The 14,630-nt window shown below is 37.9% G+C and overlaps 1 protein-coding gene across 1 annotated transcript; it reads right to left on the reverse strand.

Annotated features, from left to right (window-relative positions):
* Window positions 1-7,680: 7,680 nt before the first annotated feature.
* On the reverse strand, window positions 7,681-14,535 carry LOC117298878 (BTB/POZ domain-containing protein 17-like). The gene is made up of 3 exons (XM_033782234.1): window positions 14,212-14,535; window positions 11,452-11,598; window positions 7,681-10,653 (listed from the first exon to the last, which is right to left on the reverse strand). The coding sequence occupies exon 3, from the start codon at window positions 10,645-10,647 to the stop codon at window positions 9,343-9,345; it is 1,305 nt and encodes a 434-aa protein (XP_033638125.1). The 5' UTR covers window positions 10,648-10,653; window positions 11,452-11,598; window positions 14,212-14,535; the 3' UTR covers window positions 7,681-9,342.
* Window positions 14,536-14,630: the final 95 nt, after the last annotated feature.

Genomic DNA, 14,630 nt, shown 5'->3' on the forward strand with positions numbered 1-14,630 from the left:
ACATTTGGTAATAATATTGTGAAAGACCAGCCTTCTCACTAGGTGTATCCCAATATATGCAGAAAATAACGAACCTGTGAAAATTTGGGGCTCAATTAGTCATCTTAGTTGCAAGAAATTAGTTTAGAAATGCCCTTATTGCACAATTGTGTGTGCTTTCAGATGCCTGAAAAATGCTTCAAGCCTGAAGTCTTATGTCAGATTCAAATATTTGAGTGAGAAATTACCTCTAACTACGCTACTTCAGAGGGAGCTGTTTCTTGCAATGTTTTATTCTACCGACAGCTCTCGGTTGCTTGTTGCCAAGTAAGTTCTTATGCTAATAAATATTTTGAGTAAATACACATCAGTGTCCAGTGCCTTTAAATGCCAAAAACTGTGATAAAACTATGACATAATGTGCAAAAGTCTGCGACAAAAGGAATATAGTATTGGTCCCACTGCATTTATATTTCCATATTGTATAAACACTTAGCATGTTTGTTTTTTCACACAAAAAAAGGATTTGTGTGTTAATGTCTTTGAGACAAAGTTACTTTGTAGATTTGTAAACATTGGCACAGTTTCGCTTTGAGTGTTAAAGCACATGTACATATGACATGTTTGGATGAATTTTAAATATGTTTTTCCTTTTGGAATATTTCATAGTTGTTAAAGTCTTTTGAGGTATTAGGATTGGGGTTGTAGCGAGGGGGTGTCTAGCTTTTGGGACGCAGAAGTTTTTTATGTTCAATTTCAAACTCTGGATGCCTGTTGGTTCATTCCTACAGAATAAATGACAAATATTTTGTGCCGCTGTCAAGATCGGCTGTGTGCACAGCAATAAACTTGGCCTTGTCCGAGGGCTCTTTACTGCAGGCGGTACTTGATGTACCGTTTACCGTGGGGCTGAAGCATGGTTTTTTAACCTCGTACAATGAAGAAGCAAAAACCATTCTTTGACCCCGCGGTGTATCAAGTACTGCAGTATCCTGTCCAGTACTGTGATTCATGCTACCTGGGCCCAATTTCATTGCTCTGCTTACCGCCGAGTTTTGCAATTACGATCACGATTTCCCGCTTACGTGTAAGCGCCGAATTTCTGCGCTAGCCTTGTAAGCGTAGAATGCCTAGTAACGTTGAGTACGCACGCGCAGAAGCCAAAATCACCTAACCCAAGAAATACGCTTGCCGTAAGCACCGAATGCCCTGCTTCCGTAAGCGCCGATTCTGTGTTTACGGTAAGCAGAGCCATGAAATTGGGCCCTGGTGACATTGAAAGCGGGTGCTTGTGTTAAGAACCTTTGGGACAAGACTACAACAGACTTGGCTAGCCTTACTGAGATTGCCTCTGTGACAGTAACCTGTTAGTCCAAAACTGTTGTAACATGCTTGAGTCGTCAGGGCACCAGTTTCATAAGCCTGTAAGCACATTAATGTCTTGCTTAGCAGTTAACCTGCCAGTATTACACTTATTGTGCATTAGGTGACTGGTGCCCCACCCAATATTTTGCTTAGCAAAGAAAGTTGTCAAGCAGTATATTTTGCCTAACAGCTTTATGAAATTGGGCCGAGAGTGCATGAATTGGAACAATGTAAATGGTTAACGGCATACAGCACTTAACGGATTTGTGTATAGACCATCATTAAGTAACATAAGATCTTAAAGGCACCGGACACAATTGGTCATGTGAATGTGTGAAAATTTTTACTCGATTGGTCATCAAAGTTGCATGAGAATATTAATGCAAGAAAAGAGACTCTTGTAGCACAAAATGTGTGTGGTTTCAGATGCCTAAAAGGGGCTTATGGCTTGAAGTCTTAATATTTGAGTAAAAAAATATCTCTTTCTCAAAGACAATGTTACCTCAGAGGGAGCCGTTTCTCACAATGTTTTATACTATCAACAGCTTTCCATTGCTCGTTACCAAGTGTATGTTTTTATGCTAACGGTTATTTTGAGTAATTACCAATAGTGTCCAGTGCCTTTATTTATCAAGTCTGATCTGTGTATTTATTAACATTTGAAAATAAAGAGCTAAATAAATACAATCTGCAGTTTTTGGCTTTCATTATTTGGTCTTTGAGGCAGTTATATTCCCTACCGAACCCCTGGACTTGCTGTCTATAAACAACAGTAATTATTAAAATGACACTTCTGTATCTTTTAAATTAGTCATTACATGTACACTAAATACTAAGCTTTTCATTTTGGCCAAAATGAGAAACACTATCGATCATTTTCTGCGATTAAAACTGATTAAAAGTTTAAGGAACGCCTTGCATTTTTATCAAGTTCTCCTTGAAATAGAAAGGATAACACTAAGAAGCTTTGGTTTGGTTTTTACCGAAGTTTGTAAAGAAAAGCTCTTTATACGATATTTTTAAGACGAAGTGAAGAGGCTATGCATGACGTCACCACCATCTAAGACCTTTTGGGATCACACACAAAAAACTTTTATAATCTTGAATAAATAAAAAATGATTTGAAATTATTCCAACTATAGGCCTAGTTCCGGGAAAAATTTGGGTTAAATAATAAATTAATTATGTGAATTGTAACTATCAGATGGCGCCTTAGCTGTGCGACGTAGGCGTTGGATTGGGAGCCACGAGACCCCGGTTCAACTCCCGACGTGTTCTGTTTTTCTTTTTCTTTTGACGCCGCTGTGGATTATTTAAGTAGTATTAAAATCATCTCCAAACACCAGCGGGCACTGTGGCGACACGGTGTACTGGATAGTTCCATTGTGCGTGCAATCCAGAGCTGGGACACCGGTTCGAATCCTACCCGTACCAAGAGGGACATGACTTTTACTGTTAGCACCAGTAATGGATTGGGGTCCGTCATGTCTATCCCCAAATTAGGTGTGGATGATTTACCGTGTGGGAGAGTAAAGGAGGGACCGGGACTGCCAGTCCCTGAAGGGTTCTAATGGGTGATCACCACGCTGGTTTCGACCAGACTTTGAGTCCCCTGAAAGCCTGGTCGACACTCTGACTAACTCTTTGCACAAATTTGCTTTAATTTAAATTAATTTAAACAATTTATTAAATCTTAATGTAGGTACCTCGACAGCTTTTGTTAACAATCAGCTTAGTCCATTTTGGATAAAGTCACAAGGATAAGCCCTGCAACTTATCCATTTATTATTATTATTTTTTATTAAGTCAAAAGGAGTAAACGTTGCAATTTGGTAAATTTTTGACCTATATAGCCTTTTGATTTTTTTTAAAGTTCACAAGGCATAATGATTTTTTCGAAAAGTTCACAAGGCTATATAGCCTAATGACTTTGTTGAAAAGTTCACAAGGCTATAGCCTTATGATTTTTCGAAAAGTTCTTAAGGCTATATAGCCTTATGATTTTTTGGAAAAGTTCACAAGGCTATATAGCCTAATGATTTTGTTGAAAAGTTCACAAGGCTATATAGCCTTATGATTTTTTCGAAAAGTTCACAAGGCTATAGCCTTATAATTTTTTCGAAAAGTTCACAAGGCTATAGCCTTATGATTTTTTCGAAAAGTTCACAAGGCTTTTTTTTCGAAAACATCACAAGGCTATATAGCCTTGTGAACTTTTCGAAAAATCATAAGGCTATAGCCTTGTGAACTTTTCAAAAAAATCATAAGGCTTGTGAACTTTCCCAAAAAATCATGAGGCTATAGCCTTAAGAACTTTTCGAAAAATCATAAGGCTTTTCCTTGTGAACTTTTCGAAAAAATCATAAGGCTATAGCCTTGTAAACTTTTCCAAAAAATCATAAGGCTATAGCCTTGTGAACTTTTCAAAAAAATCATAAGGCTTTTCCTTGTGAACTTTTCCAAAAAATCATAAGGCTATAGCCTTGTGAACTTTTCGAAAAAATCATAAGGCTATAGCCTTGTGAACTTTTCAAAAAAATCATAAGGCTATATATAGCCTTGTGAACTTTTCCAAAAAATCATAAGGCTATAGCCTTGTGAACTTTTCGAAAAATCATAAGGCTATAGCGAACTTGTGAACTTTTCGAAAAATTATAAGGCTACAGCCTTGTGAACTTTTCAACAAAATCATTAGGCTATATAGCCTTGTGAACTTTTCCAAAAAATCATAAGGCTATAGCCTTAAGAACTTTTCGAAAAATCATAAGGCTATAGCCTTGTGAACTTTTCAACAAAATCATAAGGCTTGTGAACTTTTCCAAAAAATCATGAGGCTATATAGCCTTGTGAACTTTTCGAAAAATTATAAGGCTATAGCCTTGTGAACTTTTCAACAAAATCATTAGGCTATATAGCCTTGTGAACTTTTCCAAAAAATCATAAGGCCTTGTGAAGTTTTCGAAAAATCATAAGGCCTTGTGAACTTTTCCAAAAAATCATAAGGGTATAGCCTTGTGAACTTTTCCAAAAAATCATAAGGCTATATAGCCTTGTGAACTTTTCGAAAAATCATAAGGCCTTGTGAACTTTTCCAAAAAATCATAAGGCTATAGCCTTGTGAACTTTTCGAAAAAATCATTAGGCTATATAGCCTTGTGAACTTTTCGAAAAATCATAAGGCTATAGCCTTGTGAACTTTTCAAAAAAATCATAAGGCTTGTGAACTTTTCCAAAAAATCATAAGGCTATAGCCTTAAGAACTTTTAAAAAAAATCATAAGGCTTTTCCTTGTGAACTTTTCCAAAAAATCATAAGGCTATAGCCTTGTGAACTTTTCGAAAAAATCATAAGGCTATAGCCTTGTGAACTTTTCGAAAAATCATAAGGCTATAGCGAACTTGTGAACTTTTCGAAAAATTATAAGGCTACAGCCTTGTGAACTTTTCAACAAAATCATTAGGCTATATAGCCTTGTGAACTTTTCCAAAAAATCATAAGGCTATAGCCTTAAGAACTTTTCGAAAAATCATAAGGCTATAGCCTTGTGAACTTTTCAACAAAATCATTAGGCTATATAGCCTTGTGAACTTTTCCAAAAAATCATAAGGCTTGTGAACTTTTCCAAAAAATCATGAGGCTATATAGCCTTGTGAACTTTTCGAAAAATTATAAGGCTATAGCCTTGTGAACTTTTCAACAAAATCATTAGGCTATATAGCCTTGTGAACTTTTCCAAAAAATCATAAGGCCTTGTGAACTTTTCCAAAAAATCATAAGGCTATATAGCCTTGTGAACTTTTCCAAAAAATCATAAGGCTATAGCCTTGTGAACTTTTCGAAAAATCATAAGGCTATAGCCTTGTGAACTTTTCCAAAAAATCATAAGGCTTTTCCTTGTGAACTTTTCCAAAAAATCATAAGGCTATAGCCTTGTGAACTTTTCGAAAAAATCATAAGGCTATAGCCTTGTGAACTTTTCCAAAAAATCATAAGGCTATAGCCTTGTGAACTTTTCGAAAAATCATAAGGCTATAGCGAACTTGTGAACTTTTCGAAAAATTATAAGGCTACAGCCTTGTGAACTTTTCAACAAAATCATTAGGCTATATAGCCTTGTGAACTTTTCCAAAAAATCATAAGGCTATAGCCTTAAGAACTTTTCGAAAAATCATAAGGCTATAGCCTTGTGAACTTTTCAACAAAATCATTAGGCTATATAGCCTTGTGAACTTTTCCAAAAAATCATAAGGCTTGAGAACTTTTCCAAAAAATCATGAGGCTATATAGCCTTGTGAACTTTTCGAAAAATTATAAGGCTATAGCCTTGTGAACTTTTCAACAAAATCATTAGGCTATATAGCCTTGTGAACTTTTCCAAAAAAACATAAGGCCTTGTGAACTTTTCGAAAAATCATAAGGCTATAGCCTTGTGAACTTTTCGAAAAATCATAAGGCTATATATAGCCTTGTGAACTTTTCAAAAAAATCATAAGGCTTGTGAACTTTTCCAAAAAATCATAAGGCTATAGCCTTGTGAACTTTTCGAAAAATCATAAGGCTATAGCCTTGTGAACTTTTCCAAAAAATCATAAGGCTATAGCCTTGTGAACTTTTCGAAAAAATCATAAGGCCTTGTGAACTTTGCAAAAAAATCATAAGGCTATAGCCTCGTGAACTTTTCGAAAAAATCATTAGGCTATATAGCCTTGTGAACTTTTTTCCAAAAAATCATAAGGCTGTAGCCTTAAGAACTTTTCGAAAAAATCATAAGGCTATAGCCTTGTGAACTTTTCAACAAAGTCATTAGGCTATATAGCCTTGTGAACTTTTCCAAAAAATCATAAGGCCTTGTGAACTTTAAAAAAAATCAAAAGGCTATATGCGTCAAAAATTTACCAAATTGCAACGTTTACTCCTTTTGACTTAGTAAAAAATAATAATAATAAATGGATAAGTTGCAGGGCTTATCCTTGTGACTTTATCCAAAATGGACTAAGCTGATTGTTAACAAAAGCTGTCGAGGTACCTACATTAAGATTTAATAAATTGTTTAAATTAATTTAAATTAAAGCAAATTTGTGCAAAGAGTTAGTCAGAGTGTCGACCAGGCTTTCAGGGGACTCAAAGTCTGGTCGAAACCAGCGTGGTGATCACCCATTAGAACCCTTCAGGGACTGGCAGTCCCGGTCCCTCCTTTACTCTCCCACACGGTAAATCATCCACACCTAATTTGGGGATAGACATGACGGACCCCAATCCATTACTGGTGCTAACAGTAAAAGTCATGTCCCTCTTGGTACGGGTAGGATTCGAACCGGTGTCCCAGCTCTGGATTGCACGCACAATGGAACTATCCAGTACACCGTGTCGCCACAGTGCCCGCTGGTGTTTGGAGATGATTTTAATACTACTTAAATAATCCACAGCGGCGTCAAAAGAAAAAGAAAAACAGAACACGTCGGGAGTTGAACCGGGATCTCGTGGCTCTCAGTCAACGTCCACGTCTTTTAGCTAACCGGGCATGTAATACAAGTTGACGCATAATTAAAGAAAAATACAATTTTGTTGTAACCAAACCAACTATATCCCGCAACTATAGGCCTATAGTTGGAATTCTTTTAAATAACGGAGTATTATAATATAGTTGGAGTTAATACCAATCGTTTATGGTGTGATTCCAAAACCATCCGATGGTGACGTTGTGCATCACTTCGTCACTTGTCTTCACTTTTATTTTAATGAACTCTATCATGGAGTCTGTAGTTAAACTCTTAAAATATTCTTTATTAACTTGTTTGACTTAAGTCTCTAAATTAGTTATTCAATAATTTATCACTTTCAACTGTTTTCTGATAACTTTCTGAATGGATACAAAGGGACTCAAAACTCCTGAATTCAAAACAAAATCAGTGATTTTAGAGTTATTAATTTATGACTCGGAAAGGGTATAGTTTCTCATTCGTCTGCTGATTGGAATGTAGTTCAAAACTTTAAATATTCAACTTTTGAGCTGAAACAACTCAACATTAATGACACAGAAAACAAAATTTATTTTTACTCAAAATTTATTATTCTAGTAATGATATAAGTAATTATACAGTCAAATATATATTATTTAATATTTATTTTAATGAGATGTAAAACTGAAGAAAAAAACAATTGCAAAGAAATTTGTGTTAAAAGGTACATTTATATACATTTTGAAAATAACTCTTAAATTTAATAGCAATACAAACTTATGGTTAGAGGCCTACAGCTGCTTTCAATAGGAGACTTTACAACACTAGGTGGCAGCAGACATACCGGGTAAATTTCCATTGTTTACGTAGTTCTGAACATGCGCATAATTCTGAGAACAATGGATTCACCCGGTAAGTCTGCTGCCCTCCATCGTCCCAGAAAGTCTCCCATAGCATTCGCTTTGAGGGAATGTCATGAATGTGGTTACATGTATGTACATGTATGTGAACAATTATCAGTTGTTAGTGCCACCAAATTTGAATTTGAGAAGCATTACTGTCAGTAACGCTTCTCAGATTGTGTACTCTTCTCATTAAGAATTATTCTTCCTTCGTCGACATAACCGCTGCGGATTTTCCTCGATAGTATCTAAATTTTGAATAATCATATTAAGGGATAAGCCTAGATTTTCCCCCACCAGTATCAACCAGGCATGCAACTCGTACCTCACCAAAAAAGAGGAAATTACAAAATGTCAATGATTTTATTTAGTATTTTTCAATTTTGAATGAAAAAACTAAGACTAAAAAGAGAGGAAATCAGCTTCCGAGGAAAAATTGCACGCCTGATCAACCAAAAGATGAACAAACCACAAGAGGTAGTTGCCTTGAATTGTTCAGATTTTGATAAAAGGCCACTGTCTCAAAAGAGGATAGCTTGAATATATCAACCACCGACCCCCTCCGAAACTGGCTAACAATTTCAGCTCAAGAATGCAATAGCCACGACCAGTCAGACCAGGATTCGAACCCTGAGACCGATGGCTCAGTCAGTAAAGTTCGAGTCCTGAGCACCGCTCGGCCAAAACAGTCCAGAAGCTTTGAAGTAAAACAATCAACATTTTGTGGCGCTCCGCGCCAATAGCACACATATCCCACACAAAATCATAACAATATCACAGCTTTCCAGTGCTCTCCACCAAGTAACACTTTATGGTCATTGATTTCCGTGAGTAATTACCAAAAGTACGTCCTGCCTAAGATAAGACATCCAATCACATACTAAATGATACTGTATGTTGTCAATCCATATTCTCAAGAAGTGCCTAAATTTGGTGTTGGGAAATCAAATTTGTATAAATCAATTAATAACTTAATTTACGTACATACAATTTCAAAACTCCATGAAAATTTCAATTAATCAATAAATCAGTCAATCAATCAATCAACCAATGAAATAAAGAAAGCACACTGTTAATTTAAGTCTGTATATATATTATATAACGGTCAATCAAGTTCTCTTGTTCATACAAGTAGCTTGTTAAAATATTATCAACTACTATGGGGCCAATCAGAATAGTAAATAAATACAAATTTATGGTTTATTTTTCCGAAGTTGTGGGTGGGTGGGTCAAAAGTAATAACTGAAAATCAAAATTTATTTCAAAAATACATACTTACAAATTAATCAAATGAAAAAGAAGAAAACAGAATACGTAGCTGGCCAAGCTAGCAGGATTGTCATCATTCCTGACTAAACTAAAAAGTTGTTTGTTTAAGCCAGGAAATTTAGGAAAAGCCGCCGAGAGCAACTGATTGTGGAGACCTTTGATCCAAAATATCTTGTTCAAATTTGGGGTGGTTGGGTGGGTCAAAATTGTTCAAAAGAAATATCTTAAATTTTGTTAACATTCACTTTTCTAAATATCCCCAAGAATGGGAGGCCTTCTTTAAAGAGTCACACATGTTTGCAGCAAAAACCTATAGGTTCAGTACAAGTAGAAAAACTTTATAATAAAAACTCTGTCCAAGCCCAAACCTAAAACACTTGAATTACGACCCCAAGCTTAATTTTCCCGCTCTTCTTGTCCAGGAAAGCTTGGGAATGGACCGTCGTTACGTTTGTCGTTAAACTCCAATGCACGTTAGCCGTTGGTCCATCGGGCTTATAGACAAGACCGCCTTTAGTTACCGCATTCATGAAAGCATCGCCTGCGTCAAAGGCTGTGATGGCTAGGCGAAAAGATTTCCCTATGTCGCCATTCGGGGCCTGAAGCTTATAGGTGACATTAGTCAGCGTGCCCTTTTCGCAAGTGATGTCGTTGAAGTTATTCTGCTGTAGAAGGAGCAGGTACCAAGGTGAACCACTCTTTGGCCGGTAACCCTGGGTCATAGCGTTAGCCATTATCGTACTCGTTGGGTGGACGTAAATCACGTGACAATGCGGAGGCGCGAGGTAGAGTCTCGCCAAGAAACGCTCTGCAGAGAAGATCTCTGACATATTCCCCGAACTGGCCAAGGCGTGAAATTTATACCCTTCTAAGATGTAGTCCTTAAGTTGCTTCTCGTAGATCTGACCGAACTCTGACTTCTCGATGATGTGAATCTGCTCCGAGGTCATCTGCGCGAAGCGCACCGTGGGAAGAAGCCGACGTAGATTGGTCGTCACCCCGCCCTTCTGCATGTCGTGGATCAACCATCTCTCCATAGCCTTAAAGAGCGAAAACTCATCATTGACAATAAGCTGCGGACTTTCCAAGAGCCGACACATCTGATCGACGGTCAAACCTAACCATGACTCATTCGTTAAAATCTTCGGTAGATTACTCGCGATGACCTCATAGCAGTGCATCACAAGTTGATCTAGAGAGTATGTTTCCGCAAACGAGAGCCAGTTGAGGGCGCCCTTCACATTCCCCTGACCAATCTGCTCAGTCATGTACTGCTCACACTGACACCGAAGCCTGTGTATATTATACTTGTCGGCGAGCGTGAAAATCGGCATGATGGTTCGTGTGTCCACTGTCACCTCCCCGCAGTACAGATATCGTAGAAACTCCCCAAAGACTGCTACACACTCGGTGCTTTCCTCCAAGATGATTTCTTGCTGTTGGGAGTCGAGCCACTGCGATCCGGTCAGCATGGTCTGGAAAACATCGCTCGCTGACGCCAGAAAGAACTTGTGGCAGTTGAAGGTGGATCCGTCGACTCGGATGATGACGTCACTCAGTTCTGGATTGTTGTAGTGAGATGCTATCCCTGTGACAAACTCACTGACTGATCCTAGTTTGGTGGAAAAATTGGCCTCCATTTTGATGTTTTTTTCAGCAGTGGCAGCCATCATTTGTTACTGAAATAAATCATAAATTTAGTTACAAAGGAATCACTGGCAATCTGCAGTAAAAGGGACACCATACCTTGGATCAGGCGAGTTTTAAACTGTTTGTTATGAAATGCATGGTTAGAAAGATGTTTCGACAATATAATAATGATCCACATGCCTCGAAATTGCACCGTTTTCCTTATACCTCGTGAACTAACACAGCACTCTAATTTATGGAGTCAAATTATTTACTCCACAAAACGGCCGACCGTGTTAGTTTGCAAAGTAAAACGAAAAACCACAAGATTTTGAGTGAGATTTTACTTCTTGAAGAATATACAAGTATTTATTTCCGGTTCGAAGTTTGCGGGAAGGTTTATAGACATGCCAAATAGTGCATCACAATCTCATTACATTCAAACAATAGCACAAAGCCTGTCATAACAAATAATGAGTGCTGAGAGAAGACTAACAGGTGTTGAGGAGAACTGATAACTGTTGAAATTTTAAATTTGTGGTGGTCGAACAAAGAACAAAATTGACTAGAGCAGGACTTGAACCACCGACCTCCAGGGTAACAGGCCAGTGCTCTACCAACTGACATACTTCACGAAGGCAATAAAGACAATTGCCTCCATGCCCCCTGGTCATTGCCTTGGTGCCCTTGAAATGCTCCAGTATAAATTTACAATTTCCTCATAGGGTGCCCTTTACCAAAGAGAAAATGCCTTAGTGCTATTGCCCTTTCAAGAACGAAGCATACAGGCCTGTACCGAGTTATCTAGCGGTAGCCCTATAGATACCAGTCTACCAATATAAACTTACCAAAGCAAGAACTGATGAAGCTATGATCATGTAGGCTACTCAGCAGCAATTCACTTTAAGACAATCTCTAAATTTCCAAAATTCTTGTCAATTCAGAAGACATCACAGCATAGTCACAGCCCCCTGTTTCTCTTCAGTTCACATCATCTGTTTTGACAAGGGAGAACGGACAGAGTATCAGAGCAAGCCTGTCTAGTGTACGGAGTGTGAACGCAAGAAACCCGAGATGATCACAGTAGGGGGAAATTAGTATGGACATCCTCGCTAAATTGCTTACCCCCCCCCCCCATGACTCAGAAAGAGTAGCCTACTGAGTGTACAGTGCTAACACACACTGTGTAAGGGTAAAAGTACTTAAATTAATATTCTTAAGGCCGAGTAAAAAAAGAAATGTTTAGCGTCTGGGTTTCTTAAAAAAGGGAAGGGGGAGGTTTTGGGGTTTTTTTTTTTCAAGATGGCCACCATTCTTTTTAAAATGTCAAATATCCATTGTTTTTTCTACTGCTCAAACACACAATACATAAATGAAACATTTTGGTCAAGACATTCAGATTTTTTTAGCTGAGATCGTTTAAAATAACCCTTTTCTCATAAAAAATAATAGAAAGAAATCAAACAAACTAAAATATAAAATAAAAATGTGCATCAAAAAAAAAAAGGAAAAAAGGAGGCGGCCTGTAAAAAAAAGGAAGCGGGCAGGGATGCTAAATATGTTTCTTTTCTTACTTGGCCTTTTCCCCAATGCAAACTTAGCATCTATTAAATCCACTGATTGTCGATGTTAATTAATAGGATCATTGCTCAACTGTTTTGCCAGATACATTTAATTGACACTCTGACTGCGTTTGGCATTGACACCTTTGAACACTTTCCAGCATACAGCGTGCCTGTCGCAGCACATGTTAGCGGATGAATTCTAACCAATGATTAGAGAGGGTTACAAATTTGACATTTTGTAAACAAATTGTTGGGATGATGGGAAACGGTGGGGGGGATTGAAGTGTTAAAGAGAAGTAAAACATCTTGGTAACACTTAATTTGATCCATATTTCTATAATAAATAAGTATCAAGGTCATATCCTGAAATTACATTATTTTTTCCAATATTTCTCATTTCAATTTAGTCTCTCGAACATTTAGAGTGTAGAATATTATTTATAAAACAAATTCATTAACTTTTTTCAAGAAAAATTGCTTCCAAAAGTTTTAAAACAATAAGATGTCTCTTGGCGTATGGTGATAAGTTATAATCATGAATGAATAGTCTGTAAATGAGTGAACAAGGCTTCTGTAAGATATTGGTTGACACTATATTGATAAATAATTGCTACTTCTAGGTACACAGAGCAGCGCTGTGCTAGCCAGGCATGTAAGGAATGGCTATTAGACCAGTCATACACATTCCAGTGCAGTCATTTCAGTTCCATGTAGTATTTTATCATCCATTGATGCTACCAAGAAAAGGAAGTGAGTAAAGCAATTAAGAAAAGCTAAATAGACACAAAATTAATAAAAACAAAAGCAGGCCTTGGATAACTCAAGGGACCAAACAAACAAAAACATTTTTTATGTATATATTTAAAGGCCACTGAGAAACTAAAATGTTCTAGAACGTTTGTTTAAACTTGTACAATGTAGTTGATTTCCTGTGAAGCTGTTAACAAAAAGAAAAATAGATAAATTTATAAAAAATTAAAGATCTATCTCAACAAAAACCTTTTCCTTGGTCAAACCATCTTTGCTTGTGATTTTGTTTCTTTTCTCATTTGTATGAATCGCATAGAGAAATAAACTTTAAAAAAATTTGTTATTGAATTTCCAAGAGTCAATATTATAGACAAGTAAATTAATTGGTTACGCAACATGTGTGTCAACTGTTACACAGCTAGAACTGGAGCCTGGTTCAAACTTCTTGCCAATGCGAATGCGACTCCCAATTTTGATGTCACAAATTAAAATGAGTTAAAATGTGCTCAAGTCCTGTGAAACGGAGCCATGACGTACATTATGAACCGGGCTTGATTCTCTGTCTGTTGAACTTTGGAGCAGCATGGGTGTTGCTAAGGGCGTCCTATACTTCAATGCAGGATCGATGACGCGGCAATCCGGCCGTAGCCGTAGCCGTAGCCGTAGCCGCCAATTCGGATACGGCCTACGTTAGCCTAAATCATGTGACATCTGGGCCAAATTTCATAGACCTGCTTAACGGCCGATTAAAAAAGGGTAGGCCTAGCCCTAGACCCAGTAACTGGGGCGCTGTATTATTTTTTTCTAAATTGAAGTCAATATCGGTTGTAATTTTGTCATTTGTGATCGTAGTACGACCGATGATGACAAAATTTGCGATAATGTAACCCTCCTCCAGGCGGTCGAACTCCGGCTTTGCCATCAGGAGGAGGGCATCAATGGCAACTAGGATGGGATACAACTTACAACTTTTAAGTTAGTTGACCCCGATAACGTAACCCTCCCGACGGCGAAAATGGAGGCCTCTGGCTTCGCAGTCAGGAGGAGGGCGTCAATGGCAACTAACTTTTTCAAGACGTATTCCATCCTAGTTCAGTTGCGATAATGTAACCCTCCTCCGATCCTGACGGCAAAGCTGGAGTCCTCACTACACACAAGGCTGACTGCGCCGTCAGGAGGAGGGCGTTAATCGCAACTATCTAATACCATAACCATGTATACAAAAGTCAGCTTTTCCTGACTAAAAAATCCACCCTAAAAAGAGTCAGCCCCAAAAAGTCACTTCGTACTTACCAAAAAATAAATAGTGGCTTCTTGGACACTGGGTTGCATGTGTCATCGAACAGATTTGTGTGTGTTGACATCTGCACAACATGCACTGACTGATTGTCTCCTGCACTACAGGAAAATCATCAGCTGATCGGCGGTCGGTAACGCAAAATCGGGGTTGTTATTTGTAACACAGTTCAGCAGCCAACGTGTCCAAAAACAACTCAGCTAGGTCATGGAAACCATTATCTTACCAAGGTGAGCACTGCCAGTGCCAACACCACATTATTCTATTCACAAACACCTGACACATTCCTCCTGCCAAAAACTGATGGTCCAATGGTCCAAATGTTTCCCTATGCCATTGACGCAGAGGGCGCTTCATAAGGCAACGTGCTGTGGGCGGAGTGTGTGGTTGGAAAGTGGGGGGGGGCACCACAATC

This window comes from Asterias rubens, chromosome 13 (genome assembly GCF_902459465.1).
Source record: "Asterias rubens chromosome 13, eAstRub1.3, whole genome shotgun sequence".
Classification (NCBI taxonomy): domain Eukaryota; kingdom Metazoa; phylum Echinodermata; class Asteroidea; order Forcipulatida; family Asteriidae; genus Asterias; species Asterias rubens.